The sequence below is a fragment of the Bombus vancouverensis genome, chromosome 9, assembly GCF_051014615.1.
Source record: "Bombus vancouverensis nearcticus chromosome 9, iyBomVanc1_principal, whole genome shotgun sequence".
Classification (NCBI taxonomy): domain Eukaryota; kingdom Metazoa; phylum Arthropoda; class Insecta; order Hymenoptera; family Apidae; genus Bombus; species Bombus vancouverensis.
The window spans coordinates 13,282,707-13,297,022 of record NC_134919.1 but is presented as its reverse complement, the minus strand read 5'-3'; the positions used below and the strand labels follow the sequence as shown (position 1 = coordinate 13,297,022).

The window sequence follows — 14,316 nt, the reverse complement described above, 5'->3', positions numbered from 1 at the left end:
TTCGATAGAGCTTCTCGCTTAAAAGTGTTCAGTGATCAATTATTACAACCTAATCCTACCGAATTGTTCATCAACGCCTTCAAACACCCTATCACACTTGTATGAAGGTTGCTGTTAGCTGCCTCCGCGTCCATAGTTCCAAGAACTTGTAACAGAGCATTCAATCCATCGAGTTCTATAAACCTGAGCACGAAACTATGCGGCTGCGTCCTCAAAGCGGTCTTTAGGGCTTCGGTTTGTCGCATCTGATTCGAAACTTCTTCGCCCTCTTCGGGAAAAGGACTCTGAAATTAATAAGTTCTTCATTAACACAAATATTAATTCATTAGTTAACAATGAAATGTTCACACATGAAAAATCACGAAATAATTACACTAGCTATCGTCTTCAGTCTGTTGATATAATCCTCGGGATCCCCGCTCAGATCTGTAGTTCTGAGTCCACCATTCTCAAGCGTGCCGTTACCTTTCCTGGAGCAATATATCTGCCACTTTTTGTTCGCCGGAAGTGCCAGAACCGCCTGTCGGTTGGCCTGGGTCAGGTCCAGCTCGTCGACCAATTCGAGGAACATCTTGTTTAGTTCTTCCTCGGCAGGCATCGGCAGGGTGGGCGTCATTGCTTGAAGCGTGAGCGTACCCGTGTGCTCCACAACGCAATACGTGATTTCCGGTGGCTCGTCATCCTGTATATAGAAGAAACATAGCCATATTTTCAGTCAGCTGTTGCAACCGCTGCTTTCATAGATAATCATTTGGTTTCCCTGCAGGCTTGTTTTTGCAGGATACGAGAGGCAAGATGATGAAGATGAAGATGATGATGATGATGATGATGATGAAAGGAGCAATAAAACGGGGAAGCAATTGTTACTTCGTTGCCGCTCAACGCGGAAGGATTTCATGGAGACGTTATTTTAATAATCGCACAGGAAATGCTAAAAATTGAGAAAAATGTCACGGAATTGGGTTCGACCTGTTTCGTTTAAACATCGCCAGATATTTTTGACTTTCCGTGAAAACCGATTGGGAACGAAGACGATCGAGGGTATGTAACCAGGTCTTGACCTTATTGAAGACGAGCCTCGGCATTAAATCGCGGAGTTGGCTGCTCGTCGAGATGCCGCTGTGAACCAACTTTACATGTGTACAGTGTGCGTGATCGACGATCAAACACGAGACGCCTTTTATATCGAACTTGTATCAAATATTTTGCATAAAAATATTGTCATGAACTTCGATACACATTAATGGTATGCTATATTTATCAAATTATTACGATGTTCGAGTTATACTGTGGTCCAGTTCAACCTGTATTTGCGATCCTCGAAGGACCATTAACTTCGTGCACTGTACCATTCTCGTGCCTCTCTCGCTTGGCTCGAGCAGTCAGAACCAGAGGCAGCAAAGGTCAGGGGACCGGCTCAGGCACTGGATTCCTAAGGTACTTTCACACGTGACTAGGAAATTACCTATATTCACGTACCAGGCCGTCGATTTATTCTTCGCAAACATCATGCTACGACCGAGAATATGCGTGCCATTTAAAATATTTATCGTTCGCTGAGCAACTTCGTGCAAGCTTATGGTTCACGTGATGTATTTTTCACATATTCGTTGTGTTTGACCGTTATCACGAAGCGATAGGAAGAACTGTGTTAAGATAATAGTCAGTGCGAGAAACTAAGAATATTAGCAGTGTTAACAGTCTGTTGACAAGAGCATCGTCAAACTATTTGCACCATAGTTTACATAGTCAATTCCGCATTGCTGTAGAAATGCATAGATTTATCGTGTAGATAGCAGAAATAATTACTCGGTTTTTATTCTAAGAGGAATTTTCTCAATATAACAATCGAAATTTTCCCAATCCGCTCCTAACCAATTTCCCGATCGTCCAACGCTCAATTTCCTCAAAAGTCGCTTGCAACATCCAGCATCCCTCAATTCGTTTCAGGTTAACGCTCGCGGCGCGTTCACGCGCGATACTAGCACGTGAACGCGAAATAAGAGGAGATGCCATAAAGCGTGACACGCGACCGCCTGCCGGCACGCACACGTGAGTTTCAGCGTAAAAAGGCGAAGGAGGTCGGTCAGTTCGGAGCTGGATTCGTCGAGTTTACGCGACAGACTCCCTCCAACGGCCACCTTCCTCGTAGGACGAAAGTCTATCCACCGTGACGAATGCGTCGAGTAAATAACATGGATAGATTCCTCGGCGAAAAATCGAGATGGTAATGTATCGCTTGGCTAGGGTTTCTCCGCTTTGAGCAACGCGGTTCATACGGTGTTCACACGTAAGTAGATTTATCGTTTGTGAACTGCTGAGAAAACACGCGGTAACCTGCGACAAACTTCGTTAAACTCCTTCGTATCACAAATTTTATTCTTACTAACAAAACGATTTTCTTTACGAACTTCTTTAAACTTAATTTTCAAATTGGAAGACATATATCGTAAATCATGGTTTGCTATAAAATCTTTATCAACTACGTTGTCTTTGGTCAAACAGAAGATAGGTTTAAAGAATGTGATGTGTCATGATTACGAACGACGCTCTGGGTGAAAGATCTCGGCCGATCGCTGGAAAGTCCGACATCAACGCGAATCCCAGTGTCGATCACCACCCTGCTCGTAAACGACCACGTGTTCAACGTCCGCACGTAATAAACTTTGTTATTGCACTATGTTGAGAAGATGATTATAAAATATAACCTGACGTTGTACGGAACGCAAACGACCGCTGAATGCAGTTCCGCGTCCTACCTTCTCATAAGCATATTTTTCCTCCGGCATCTCTCTGTTGTAGCTTGATAACAGGCGTAATCCGAGGCACGATCTTGGAAGCAACGTTATAACTGTATAAAGTGACCCGATTTAGCACAACCACGTATTCATCGGCTGCACGCGATGTGATTTATAATCGGTCGGCTTGAAACGAAAGCGAAATATTATACGCGCTCGTGTCACGAACTCGTCTCGATGATAACTTCCTTGCAATTTCCAGGGATCTAACCTTAGATGAACCTTGGAATGTAACTCACCACCTAAGCACGTCGAACCAATTGATTCGAATTTACTGGCATTGCACTTGGCAAGGAGATCTATAGATTCTGTTTTTGTTTCACTGTACGGGTTGCCTTCCGGTGGAAAGGGAACACGTAAAAGTACCTCTCGCGCAGATCGTTTCAGGTTTAAGGACACCCACGCCCGCGTGGGCGAGTAGGTTGTCAACGTAACACGGAAATTAAGCGCAATGAGATTTGCAGATATGGCATACTGTCTACTCTTTATAGGTCTCGTAGCATGATCACGTGCTAATACTCGTTGAAAACTAGTTTCATCGTCGATAGATACTTTTTGTAACACACGATAGCCCAGAAAAAAATTACTCGTTGTGGTCGGAGAGGAGAATAAAGTCAATATACGGTGCGGATTAGTTTGCAAATGCTGTAAGTTTTTAAAAAAAAGATTCAGAATCGTTCGAACAATCGTGATGTAATTTCGAAAGATCGCGAAAGAAAGTCATTACGCCCGTATTCTATTCTGCATCTTGAAGAAATTGCAGAAGCTTCGAAGCAAATGGAACAGATGGGCGATGGGAAACAACGTCGGCAATCGAGTTGCTCTCTGCGGATAGCACATACGCTTCTTCGGAAGCGTCGAGTTCGCAATAAACCGATGAGGTTGAAGTGGCTCGGAAGCCTGGCAAGAAATCCCCTGGGACGTGATCGCGTCAAACCCGCCGGCATTAGCATAATTTTTTCCGTTTCTCGCCGCGAATAGATCTTGAAGCGATTCTACGAACTGAATTTCTTGTCAAATGATGCTTATACGTCGCGGAACAGACGATACTCTCTCGTTCGACTACTCTACAGCCTCGAAGTTCGCACGAGAAATGCCGATCTAAACATCGCGGTCGTGGGGTTGCTTACAAAGGTAATTTAAGCGTCGTAAAACCGAAAAATGTGGTCGAATTCTTCAAAACGTTACAGAAGTGTAGAAAATTGTCTAGAAACGAATCAAAAACTTGTAGCATTTGAAACAGAGAAAATGACTTGGGTAGCCTATCATTTTGCAAACGTGGAAGGAACGAAGATACGAAAGATACGAAAGAATTTTAAGAAACACTTTCCCGATGCGTTTACGTTCGCCTTCGTCGCGCGTCATCCACTGCATATAACTTTAGAGGCAATCAGAAGTAGACGACTTGAACGGTAAGAAGAATGAGCGATAAAATTGTTAGTACGATCGACGAATAGCGAAGGATCCGAGACGTCAAAATGAACAACGTTGAGACATGCAAATCGAGCAACAGGCATCCGAGTCCAATGATCCCCTAAGAAAAAGCCCGGTGAGGAGCGCGTTTTCATCGTTTCTTACGCTTCCGTTAGCACCGCGGTAAGCGTATATATATGTAATAAATTCCAGTATCGTCGATAATTGAAAGCGTCGCCGCGAAACACGTAAAGAACGCTGTGTTCCACCAGTCACACGCGATACCGATCGTTTGTAGACTTTCCAACGCGCCGCTTGCTACCTTCTATGGCGCATTCCATCGGATCTCTCGTTCGACAGATCTGCCGCTTGAAAAAACGACTACAGAACCTTCGAGGATGCTGGAAATACGATTATGTTCACCGTAGAGTATCAGACTCCTTTTCCTCTCTGGACACGCCCTGTAGTACTACGGAACCGCTGAACAGGGTTGATCGGCATAATGGAATCTACGGGTCATAGGATTCCCTCAAGGACGACTGGATGGGAATCGCGATGGATTCCTCCTGGAAGTGGACACACGTTTCTCTTTTTTTTTTACTCGATTCCAAGGAACAACGATGTTATGGTCGTTCGTGAAATACGAAAGAAGTGTTCTCGAATGTTATGGATATGGAAGAATCGTCGAAAAACGAGAATACCATACACTTTCTGAGCTATTAACTTTGAGCCAAGCTTCCTCTTTGCTTTCTACAGTATGAGCATTTATGAACCGAAAAACCAGTGCCTTGAATAAGGCGTCCATTATTAAATTAAGACATTCAAACTATGAATGAGTTCGTCAGTTGTCGACGATATATGCTATCGAGTTATCGATCCTACTTATCGCAATTGTGATATCTGAAAAATCTCTCACTGGTATTTAATATAGGAATATAAGATGAAAAAGACGCCGATTGTTTCACAAGATTGAGGTCGATGCGTTTCTTTTTATTACAATGATTTGGGTCCTGCGTTTAATCAATTGGTCATCGTCGCTGTCGCTCTTGCGTTCAAAGTTAATTACGTTGACCGTTGTACCGTGTCAAAGAGGCGATATAAATGCATGAGAAAGTTTACTATCTTCGACTACAACTTCGGTCGTCACGTCTTTCTATCGCCCAAAAAAAGTTACGTGTCAATTTTGTCAAGACATTGCAAGTAGATGAAGGAATAAAAAGAATTTAATAGTTTTACTTTAAAAAAACGTAGAGACGTAAAGTTTAGTAGTGCAGCAATAAGCAATATTGACAATATATTTCGTATTGCAATCTTCTTTCGTTTCTATTTTAGCTTGGAAGATACCTCTTAACTATAAAGCATCATCACCGCGCGATCTTCTTGTCACAAGAAGAAACCACTTCTTAATCGATCAAAGTGCATTCGAAAGTGGTCATCTTCAAGCTTCATCGATTCTCAAAAGGAAGTTGAATTTCCTTTATCGAGGGGGACATCTGTACCGTCACGGGCCACGCAGTCAAAGACCCAGGATGTCTGGATAATTTGTATGAAGAAGATGCACCGGTTCGTGACAATGCGATCTTTCGTTCAAAGTATTTTGAACAGACATTGCACATATTTTTCGTCGTTGATTCGCGCCCACCTTGCGATGACCACTGAATTATTTATCACTTAACGGAGACAGGGAAATGTATAGTTTTGATTTCACATGGAAGCATTGGTGTCAGGATTTATTGGAAATCCTTCTTGTCAGATTTACAACGTCATTTGTCGTTGCAGCTCATACAGAATAGCAAAAATTCTCAACGACAGAATAAAAGCAACATTTTTCGTTTATGATCGTTCATTTCTACATAACAATAAGAATTATACGAATTTATGTTGCATCACAACGTAATGAGATTCGTCGATCTGAACATAATGGAACATCTCGCGCGTTGAACGCATCGAGTAACGCAAGGAATCGTTTCAGCATCTAATTTTTAGCAGCACTTCCGGCGGCTTTCCGGTTCAGAAGAGATCGTGACCGATTTATAACTCATTTATATGCCATAATTGCATGCTCGTCCAGAATGCAAAGAAGAAGCATCGAACTTTGCTAATGATCCAATCTTCAACACTTTCGATTCCGATACCGATTCGCCTTTCTCCTTCGACCAATTCCTAAGTTTCGTATCAAAATTATAGCTTAGATTCGCGTATGCGATTAATCCGATTATATGCTTATCGCGATTTGAAGTTTCTTTAGACGGTGTCACGAGCTGTTTACGGAACGAAGAAAGTAACCGGTCTCTCCTCGACCAAATAGAAATCCCAGTGAAATTATACGGACACGGTCGAGAACGTTCCCTTTCGGGATCAAAAAGTCTGGGAATCTCGACGACTCGAACACGCGCTGGCAACGCACACGTGTTGCTTTTGCATTGCAGATGTCATTCGAGAATGCTTTGCATTTATGGGTGTGTGCCTGGCACGATGATTTAATACGGCATCATCTCTCTGCTCGTACGGGAATTCGACCGATCCAAACGAGTCATCTTGACGCGACTTAGCATCGTTTCGACTCTTCGGAAAAGCGCCGTCTCTACGTGTATTTTGTTCTCGCTCAAACTATTCTACCTTGACTTACGCAACTACTTCCTAATGACAATCTGCTTCGTAGAAGTTCAGGTAATCAGTTCTCGTTTGCTAGTTACCGATTCGAGCGAATAGAATGCGGAACCGCATTTGCGGTAGGCACGAAATCGATTCTCGCCCGCCGCGATCCACTAATTGTTCTCGTTCAAGCGTTTCGTTATGCTTCTATTTTCCGATTGTTTTTATTTGCAAATATTTGCGCCGTAATAATAGTACCGTTTGCAGAATGGTTAAGTAGAATTAACGAAAGATTCGTTACGCTTATAAATTGGAGAAAAGTTCTTATCGATCGTACGCGTTTCGCCGAGAAAATATGAAACGAAACACATATAATTTTTGTTCGGCCAGCCGATAGACAGCGCATCGGCAAACTCGGACAAATTATAGGGTAACTCATAATTGCTGTAAAGACTTGTTTGGTTGGATGGAGTTTCTAATTGTAGCAACTCTCGTTCTTACCTGAAGGCAACCGCAGAAAGACTTTTTCACCCGCGATGGCATCGTCTGGCAGCGACCCACGAATTCCTTCAAGGGCTGTGGACTCTTCACTGGACAGCTCGGAATCCTCTGCAAGTCAGAAAACGTCCCAATCACTTAATCGATTCGCCGATAAAATGTCACGATACTAAATTTTCCAATCGATATTCGGACAAAGAAGTTTCCTAAAAGATCGGACTTACGAGCTTTAGGAATCGCGTTTCGTCGTAAAGACGCGCCTGTCTAAAACGAAAAACATTGCCTTTCACTCGCTTTTGTCCAATATGAATTCCTACGGTACCAAACGTTATAAAAAGAACAGGTAGGGCAACTTGTTACGGAACCCGAACGTAATGCAGCTCTTGTATGACAGCGTCGTAACGATGCGATGATTGGTTTGTCATTCGTGTTACGCAAAAATTCATTCTATTCCTCGTCGAAATTACGACATTTTTTTCAAATTCTAAAAGTACCTAACACAGTCACAGATTTATGCTATACACCGGTAATTAACCCAACATAAATTCACTTCACGAACACCTACTGAAAAGAATCTCGAGGTCCAACCGTCCTGTCCGGGTTCCGGACAGGGCTCAATTTCCTCGTGTTGGTTAGTGGACGACATGCGGCTGATTCGATGATAACACTTTTATTTCTCCAACGAAGGATAGGAAGGCCGAAGGCGACGACACGGTACTGATCGTAATGGAGAGCGCAATTACTCGCGAATTTCACTTTTGCACGTTCAAAGTATGGGCGCATCAGAGCGCCGGCGAGACTGCCTCTTGGCTGATGAGCCGAAGAGTCTCGAGCCGACAACGAGGTCGAGTCAACGAAGTCCCTCTTATCGTACCGTCGAATTTCTTATCGCCACGCACGGAAAAATAAAGAACGCCGGTAATTTTTGCTAGTGGGTTATCGTGCAGGTATATATGAATATGTTTGCGGTCTCCTTCGTCAAAAAGTATTGATAAACGACCATTGTACAGAAGCAAAATTAATGTCTGGAATTCTCCGACAGAAGGTATGCCTGCGATGTACCTTTGTAAAATTTGGAACAGTAACATAGTGAAAGATAAGAAGCGACAACTGATTATTGAGTTTTACCCGATGACTGATCGTTTTCAGCAAATGGTACAACCTTATCTCACGTCTGTTATCACGTGCTATGCCAACTGCGCGTCCCAGCAAAATATGCCCAGACGTTGGGAAAACATCAACGGAGAAACTCGAGACGCCGAGTCGCTCGAAATTCAGCCTCTTTTCACTCTTACTTTATTGCGTATCGATGATCTAAAAAAATGTAGCTTCTATAGTCGCAGCTACTTTTCACACTGTCGTGGAAATTTATGGCTGTGCCGATTATCCTCGTTATTGTATTTTCACGATATTATTCAACGACGAATACGAACATCTACACCTTAATACCTTTCTCTTGGAAAGCATAAACTCCGGTTAGGCTCGAGGATCCAGCTAGGTTTTCTCAATTAATTCAGCAGGTCTGCGTGTGACGCATAGACGTTACCATGTAGCCGAGGACAGCATCGTTCCCTTTATTTCATGGAACAGCTGTTGCCCGAGGTAATTGTAACCTTCTATGAGCCGTTAGCTGGAGCCTCGTGTAACGAGAATGTTGTACACACATAACCGTCGTTCGCGAGTATGCGGCTACTCACGATGGTCGAGTATCGTGGCAACGTTTCGTGACGTGCAACATTATCTGCTTTGCGAAATTCATCTTCCCTCGAGCGGAACCCTTTGTGGAAATTCTATGTCACCGATGGACTCGATTCTTCCGTCATAGAAATCGCTTTCGTTTCGCGTCGTAGTTCGCGTTTCTATCGGAATGCGGGTCGATCGAAGAAATGGAAAAAATATCGACGGACTAACCTGCTAACTGCTCCGTTTGAGGAAGACTTACTGGCACGGATATGTAATACGTATGTAATGGGAATTCTTCGATAACTGATAGTTTGCTGAAGACAATATTTACGATACATACTTTCGTGAACAGACTCAGCAAGGTTGCACGATTTAATCTACGCCTAAATCGTTTCCTCGTAAGACACCGAGACACGCCAGCCTGTCACGGGTTACAGATTCGCAACTGTAAATACAAATAGATCAGTGGTTCTCAAATTGCGACACGATTGTACAGCATTAACTATTGCTCGATTCAGAAATGTAAATTATATTTGATTTGACAGAATAACTCAATCATGCACAAATATCAGAGTAGACATTCGATCTAAACGAAGTGAAATCCAAGAACGGATTGTTGGAAGAATATATCGATGATGAGACCCAATTTGTTTACATAATCGCGTCAGTGGTGCAATGAGTTTTGCAATCGCAATTTCTGAAGGAAATCATGCTCGAATAGTCGATTGGACGAAAGAAAATCGTAAAATGAATGACGAACGGTCATGTAATCGATGGCATTTGAAAGGCGCCGATTAATTCTGCGCTTCATTAATCGTCCGGATACGAGAAATGTCGTTGAGTGGGCCATAGAATCGGACAGATTTTCACCGTAGTATGGATCGCATCCTGGATAAAAGGTGCCTCGAAAGCGCGGGTTCTGTCAATGGTCGTTTCGGCCCGCATAAAATGAGGCCTCTGCGTGCGGAGCACAGGTAAACTTTCGAGTTTCGTCTCGCGTGAATCGATGCATGGGACACGTGGTAATCATCGCCTCTTCGATTCGAAGAAACGAGGGCAATCATGGAATCCATGACTTTGTTATTACAACTATTACCATTAACTGGTAGTGGGAAATCTTGGTAGTGCCGTGGTGAGTTTACGTTGAAAATAAAGAATATTTACATTGATAAATTAAATATACAGGGATATTCGAGAAATGGGGTCAACTTGTACATTTTACTCAAGTGAACGCAGAGATGACTGAACGAAAAGTTAAAAGGTTTAATTAAATACACTTCTTAAGCAAAACGACGCAAGCGATAGAGCCGATCTTCTATCTTATTTCGTTAAATAAAGGAGCAGCTATACGAATGTGATAGCTGAGTTTCATTGGAGAAAAAGGCGTCGTATAAGAGTACAACGCTCATTGAACCGTTCAACTCTTTCTTTGGTTTTCTAGATTCAGCGTGGAGAATCTAATATCTAAAAACTCGTAGCCTAACCTATTTAAATTGATCGAACGATGTACAGTTATGAACAATGGCGAGAAATGTATGTCAGCCAGATTGAAAATTGGATTCGCGCACGAAATGTCTAACAGTTGACTGGAAACAGAGTTTCCACGGCCATTTTCTCTTCTTCTCCCTCGTTCCTTTGATCGTTGCCAAAAATATACACGGCTTCTGGGAAGTAGATTCCATCTAGCGGAGGAACACGTTGGAATTCAAAAAACTCGAACAAGAATTTTAATGTAAATGAATGAAATCGAACACTAGAGCCATTTGGACTTTGTCGTCTCTTACGAAAATAGAATGCGTGAGGCTGGGAATTTATTTCATTTCGATATCATTTATAATATTGTATCGATAAAACGGTATCGATTAATTGGGAACGTGTTATCAAACAGTTATCTCGCGATTACGTCGCTTCGACCGAAATTTATACGTTCCACCGTGAATTTCAATGCTGATTTAAGAGCTTAGAAAACAGTCGATTAAGGAATGCCTTTTGATTATGTATCACGCGCGCAATTATGACATTAACCTTAGAAGAGAAACTCGCTGGTCTGAAGATTCTAATTTCGATCGGAGCCGGGAGAGCCGCGTAGTATTTCATATGTTGATTTATATTTAGATAGGACGATGCACAAAGAGTTGAGAGCAGCTTCGAATCGGGTTATTAAACGGATGTGTCTACGTATCTCGAACCGATTGCAACGTGATTCACGTGGTGCCTAGGAGGATAAAATTGCAAGAAGCCATCGTCGCTGACATGATAATTTATCAGTGAAAATAAGGCAAGCGTCAACATTTGCATGCTGCAATGATTGAGATATAAGTCTTTAAAAAACGGGGCTTTCGCCTCAAAGAAGATAAAAGATAGAATCTATATGAATATAGCGAGTTTTCATTTGTTCGATCATTAATTCGCATTTCCTAATATTTCTATTAAACAAGCTGAGCTAATCGGACAGAAAGAGGACGAGGGAATAGCAAAACGAGCTTCGAATCTCACGGCACCGGTTATCCGGTCTCGGTAGCTATTCTTCATGACCTCCCGCCACTAGAAATCTCGACGTTAAACACTCTCGCGTGATTTGTCATCGTAGATCGCCTCGTGCATCATTCGAGAATGTTAATTGCGAACGGCTTCGTGAGACAGGCTGCACGAGATTACTCTTATTGCGCTCGATACACGCGTTCAAGGATGTACATTTTCAGAAAAGGAGAACAAAAGATACCTAAGTACGACTTAATAGAGCTAAGATCCTCCTTAGTCTCGTCATCGTCGTGTTAATCGTGTTATGATTGCTGCAATTTTGCAGCAATTCAAGGTTTGCTGAAGTAATTAAAAAACGCAGTCGATTATAATTCGAGATACGGAAATTTCCCACATTCATAGAAATGTACAGAAGAAATCGTAGGATCAAAATTGTAACAATTTGTGGAAAGTCTAAAAGCAGCTTTCCAACGCCAGGAAGGGACATAAATCCGATGATTTACGGGATGCTTGGAAAGAAAACGAACCAGAATGTTTGAGTCTAGCCTGAATTTGACAGCTTCGGTGATCGATCTACAGACACCACCAGATATCTTTGCACCGCATTTTTTAAATGGACTACGATGTGTGTGAGAGACGTCAAAGATAACTTAAAATGGTGACCATGTTGATGTTGATGGGAAAAAATGTTCCAGTGAAAGATTTTGGAATTTAAATCTATTCAACCAAGGTACATAGTTTCGTTTCGTTCCTCAAGGAAAACATGTTTAGGGATTCGTAATAAGATATTTTCGAATGGCATTTGCATGTGAAAGTTTGTTTCTGAAATGGTAATTTCAGTAACTGTTTCCATAGACAGCTATTAGCCTAATGGAATATTTGTTTCTATCCGTGTGAGCGCTGTTTACGCGTTAAAATAGTCAAATCGATAAATTTCAAATTGATTGATCTTTCTACGCCAGAAAACAAAGGACTCTTTATTAAGTCTTTTTATTAAGTCTTTTTATTGCTGTTCACCTTTAGTTGAATGTTTCATCTCATAACCCATAAAAACGAACGTCGGTTTGTAACAACCGGCACAATAAAACCAACACTTGTATCTGATTAAGTTTTTACGACGGAAAGCCACGAATTCCTTCCTGTTACGATTAGAATACGAACAAACTAGGCCAAACTCCATTCAAGAATTCGATTGGATTCCCTTTGATAAAATAAACACGCAACAAAATTCCGTTTCTCTTCAGGAAGTAAAACACGGATTGTTCTCTCATTTCTAAGTAAGAATTCCCGGTGTCCACTCCAGAAGGATCGTGTGCAAAACAGGGAGAAAGCGAGGTCTAAAGAACCTATTCTTCTACTATGTTAAGTGATTGCGATACCCGTTCCGGATATGGAACGCATCGATCAATCGGCGCCGATAAGGGAGGGCACCCAAAAAGTTTCACTCGCCGAATATCTTCGGTGAGAGTTCGGACTAAAGAGAGACACCTGTTCGACCGGGAGAAAGAACGAAACCGATAATTCAGTTACTTTTCAGCGACCATTGTTACATACGTTTCACCATGCTCGATTGCTTTTCCATATATGGAGATACCTGGGAACACTTTCGACTCGACATCTCGCCCTGCAAATTTCACAGTGTTCCCTCATCGAAGACAGGAATATTTCAGAGTCTGAGAAAAATCGGAAATTGGACTTCTGTACTAAAATATAATTCATAGTAAAATTGGTCGAATCATTAGGCAAGGACAACGGCCTGGCGCAAAGTATATATACATATACATACATAATTTGCACTCGGATGCGTGCACAGAATGCGAATAGATGCGCAGCGTACGCAACGACTTGCACAAGGAACCGTTTAGATGCGGGCTTCTTTTTTTATCTGCTTGTATAATTTTTAATTAGTTGCGGATGCGTGCGATGGTGAATGTACCTTAACGAAAATATCGCTTCTTCCTCGTTGCTTCAAACATTCTTATAAATTGAGAGAAAAGACGAGACGATAACATTAGTTGACTTACTTAGTGCTAATTAGTCTCGTGTTTTGTGAGATTTAATTAACCGTAACCATAGCAGATTCGACAGAGACATTATATCTGAGCGACGTAAATCGATATATCTCTATAACGAGGAAATGAGTACACAATACTTCGTCTATCGTTTCTTCTCCTAAGGTTTAGTTTGCGTTTTCACTTATTTATGAGGATCGTAAGAGATTCTCATAGTCTCTCTTTCGATATCAGTCGCCCCATTGTTAATAATCAGAGCCAGAGAATCGCGAGTAGGATTTCTCCTTTCGATTACGATTTCCATAATCTGCTTCTATAAATGTAACGAAAAAAGAAAATTGCTCGCGCAAATCGCCATTCTAAGGGCGATTAAACCACATCAAGATTCCGCAACGCACGATTTACGACAATAGTGTAGAGCAAAATCTGTCCAAGATCGTCAAACGATTGGATTTTCAATCTTCGTGATTCATTAACGTGGACGCTTTCGAAATTTTCAAGAAAAACTGTTATGCCATGTATACGACAACGTCGCAAGAGACGCAAGATTTTTAGCATGGTAGTTCATAGCAATTTAGTTATTGCTGCGGGTGATTCAGTGGTTGTAGCAGGAATCCACGAGCTTTGGGTTGGAATATGCAACTATCGAAGCGAGCCCCTGGCGATCCCGCCGGCAAAAACGATCGAGCCAGACTTAAACCAGTCGATCGTAACGAGGTAATCGCTAAACATCTAGTCAAGTTGCGTCCAAGCTGACCAGAATGGTTCCGAAAAAAGACATATAACGCGATCACCGACACGGATAACTACATACGTTTGCATATACGATTATGGTG

At 42.0% G+C, this 14,316-nt stretch overlaps 1 protein-coding gene across 5 annotated transcripts in view; it reads right to left on the bottom strand.

The window, feature by feature from the left end:
- The window catches only part of DAAM (disheveled-associated activator of morphogenesis-like protein), a 43,469-nt gene that overhangs the window by 4,981 nt on the left and 24,172 nt on the right, over nucleotides 1–14,316 (bottom strand). For 3 of the 5 annotated variants that reach the window (XM_033345761.2, XM_033345758.2, XM_033345757.2), the window contains exons 2-4: nucleotides 7,308–7,415; nucleotides 374–682; nucleotides 60–284 (exon numbers count right to left, since the gene is read on the bottom strand). In XM_033345761.2, coding sequence (XP_033201652.1) covers nucleotides 60–284; nucleotides 374–682; nucleotides 7,308–7,349 — 576 coding nt within the window. In that variant the 5' untranslated portion in view covers nucleotides 7,350–7,415. Of the gene's footprint in view, nucleotides 1–59; nucleotides 285–373; nucleotides 683–7,307; nucleotides 7,416–7,869; nucleotides 8,232–9,215; nucleotides 9,235–14,316 lie in introns of those variants that run through there. The other 2 variants (XM_033345760.2, XM_033345756.2) reach the window with 2 other exon arrangements.